At 60.0% G+C, this 2,082-nt stretch overlaps 1 protein-coding gene across 1 annotated transcript; it reads left to right on the forward strand.

Moving 5' to 3' along the window:
* The first annotated feature begins 996 nt into the window (after positions 1–996).
* Sox14 (SRY (sex determining region Y)-box 14) lies at positions 997–1,746 on the forward strand. The gene has a single exon (XM_013034678.1). The coding sequence runs from the start codon at positions 997–999 to the stop codon at positions 1,744–1,746; it is 750 nt and encodes a 249-aa protein (XP_012890132.1).
* Positions 1,747–2,082: the final 336 nt, after the last annotated feature.

Here is a 2,082-nt window from a genome sequence, read left to right on the forward strand (position 1 = left end):
TGCTCCTCCTGAGTTGGCAGGTGCACACACACACACACACACACACACACACACACACACACACACTTGGCCTTGCCGGCTGCTGATTGGTGGCCAGGTTGGGGAGTCGCCGCCCCTCTGCGCTTATGTCAGAGGCCCGGCCCACCTCGCCTTTGAACTTCACCGCTTTGGGCTCTGCTTTCCTCCCTCCCCCTCCCCCTTCCCCCCCCCCCCCAAAAAAAAAACCTCTGCATTCTCAGCCAGGTGCTGGGCTGGGGCCGGCTGTGCATCACACACACACACACACACACACACACACACACGACCAGAACAGGCCTGAGCCACACCACACAGCCAGACATCAGAACCCAGAGCCAGCCGTGGACAGATCTGAGAAGGGAAGGAAGGAAAGGAAGGAAAGGAAGGGAAGGAAGGAAGGAAGGAAGGAAGGAAGGAAGGAAGGAAGGAAGGAAGGAAGGAAGGAAGGAAGGAAGGAAGGGAGAAAGAAGGCAGCCGCAGGTGCAGAGGGACAGACGGACAAGCCTGCCAGAAAAAGAGAACCATTTTTTTCCTTTAATTTTAAGGGAAAAAAAAAACCCACTCACCTGGCTACTTCATCCTGGGACTGTCTGCTCCTTGGAAACTTGCCCACCTCCCGCCTCTGGCTGACCGTCACCCCCCCCAACCTCGATCCTTTTTTGGGGGGTGCTTTCGTGGCATCATGGCCAGCTCAACTTTGGAAGCTTAGCTGGTGGGTGAGGAGCTTGGATCCGGCATAACCCTCACCTCCCTCCGCTTGCTCTCCTCAGGAGCCCAGACTGAGTTGGAGAAGGAGGGGGGGGACATCACAGAGCTCCCCCAAGAAAAGGGGGGGTGGATAGAGCCCTTTGATCAGGCTAGACAGAGGGGACCGGACAGACCGACCGACCGACGGACCAGAAGGATCGACCACCGCCACCCCGGTGCGCGCAGGGCGCACATCTACCCCCCCCCCCTCCGGGGAAGGAGAAGGAAACCATGTCCAAACCTTCGGACCACATCAAGAGGCCCATGAACGCCTTCATGGTTTGGTCTCGGGGTCAGCGGCGTAAGATGGCTCAGGAGAACCCCAAGATGCACAACTCGGAGATCAGCAAGCGGCTGGGCGCCGAGTGGAAGCTGCTGTCGGAGGCGGAGAAGCGGCCGTACATCGACGAGGCCAAGAGGCTGCGCGCCCAGCACATGAAGGAGCACCCCGATTATAAGTACCGGCCCCGGCGTAAACCCAAAAACCTGCTCAAGAAGGACAGGTATGTCTTCCCTTTGCCCTATCTGGGCGATGCCACGGCTGACCCCCTCAAGGTGGCTGGATTGCCAGCGGCGGCCGCGGCTGCGGTGGTGGGGGCTTCTGAGAGTCTCCTGAGTGTCCCCGAAAAAGCCCGGGCCTTCTTGCCACCTGCTTCGGCCCCCTACTCCCTGCTGGACCCCACACAGTTCGGCTCCGGTGCCATCCAGAAGATGGGCGACGCACCTCACGCCCTGACCGCCGGCGCCCTGCCCTATGCGTCCACCCTGGGTTACCAAAACGGAGCCTTCGGCAGTTTGGGGTGCTCAAGCCAGCACACTCACACCCACCCGTCCCCCACCAACCCGGGCTACGTAGTCCCCTGTAACTGTACGGCCTGGTCTACGTCTACCCTGCAGCCTCCCGTGGCCTACATCCTCTTCCCGGGCATGACCAAGACTGGCATAGACCCGTACGCATCCGCACACCCCACGGCTATGTAACGGCCAGCCACCCCCCAAAAAAAATCCTCTCAGCTTGGCACGGACCTCAAGGGTGGTTTGGAAGTTATGTGTCTGTGGAGGGGACGGTGGGTGTGTGGCGGGGGGGGGGAGGTCTGCACCCCATCTTCAGATGCCTGTGGGTCAGCTCTGCTCCTTCTCCTCTCTACCCTGCACCCCCCCAGACTCTGAGCTAAGCACCCATCTCCCCCCCTCTTCCTTGAGGAGGAAGAAAGGAGCCCCCTCTACTCCCCAACTTGGCACCCCCAGGGTGCCTGAAACTGGATTAACAATTATTCTGACTCATCTCACACACACACACACACACACACACACCCG

The sequence above is a fragment of the Dipodomys ordii genome, unplaced genomic scaffold, assembly GCF_000151885.1.
Source record: "Dipodomys ordii isolate 6190 unplaced genomic scaffold, Dord_2.0 Scaffold193, whole genome shotgun sequence".
Taxonomy (NCBI): Eukaryota; Metazoa; Chordata; class Mammalia; order Rodentia; family Heteromyidae; genus Dipodomys; species Dipodomys ordii.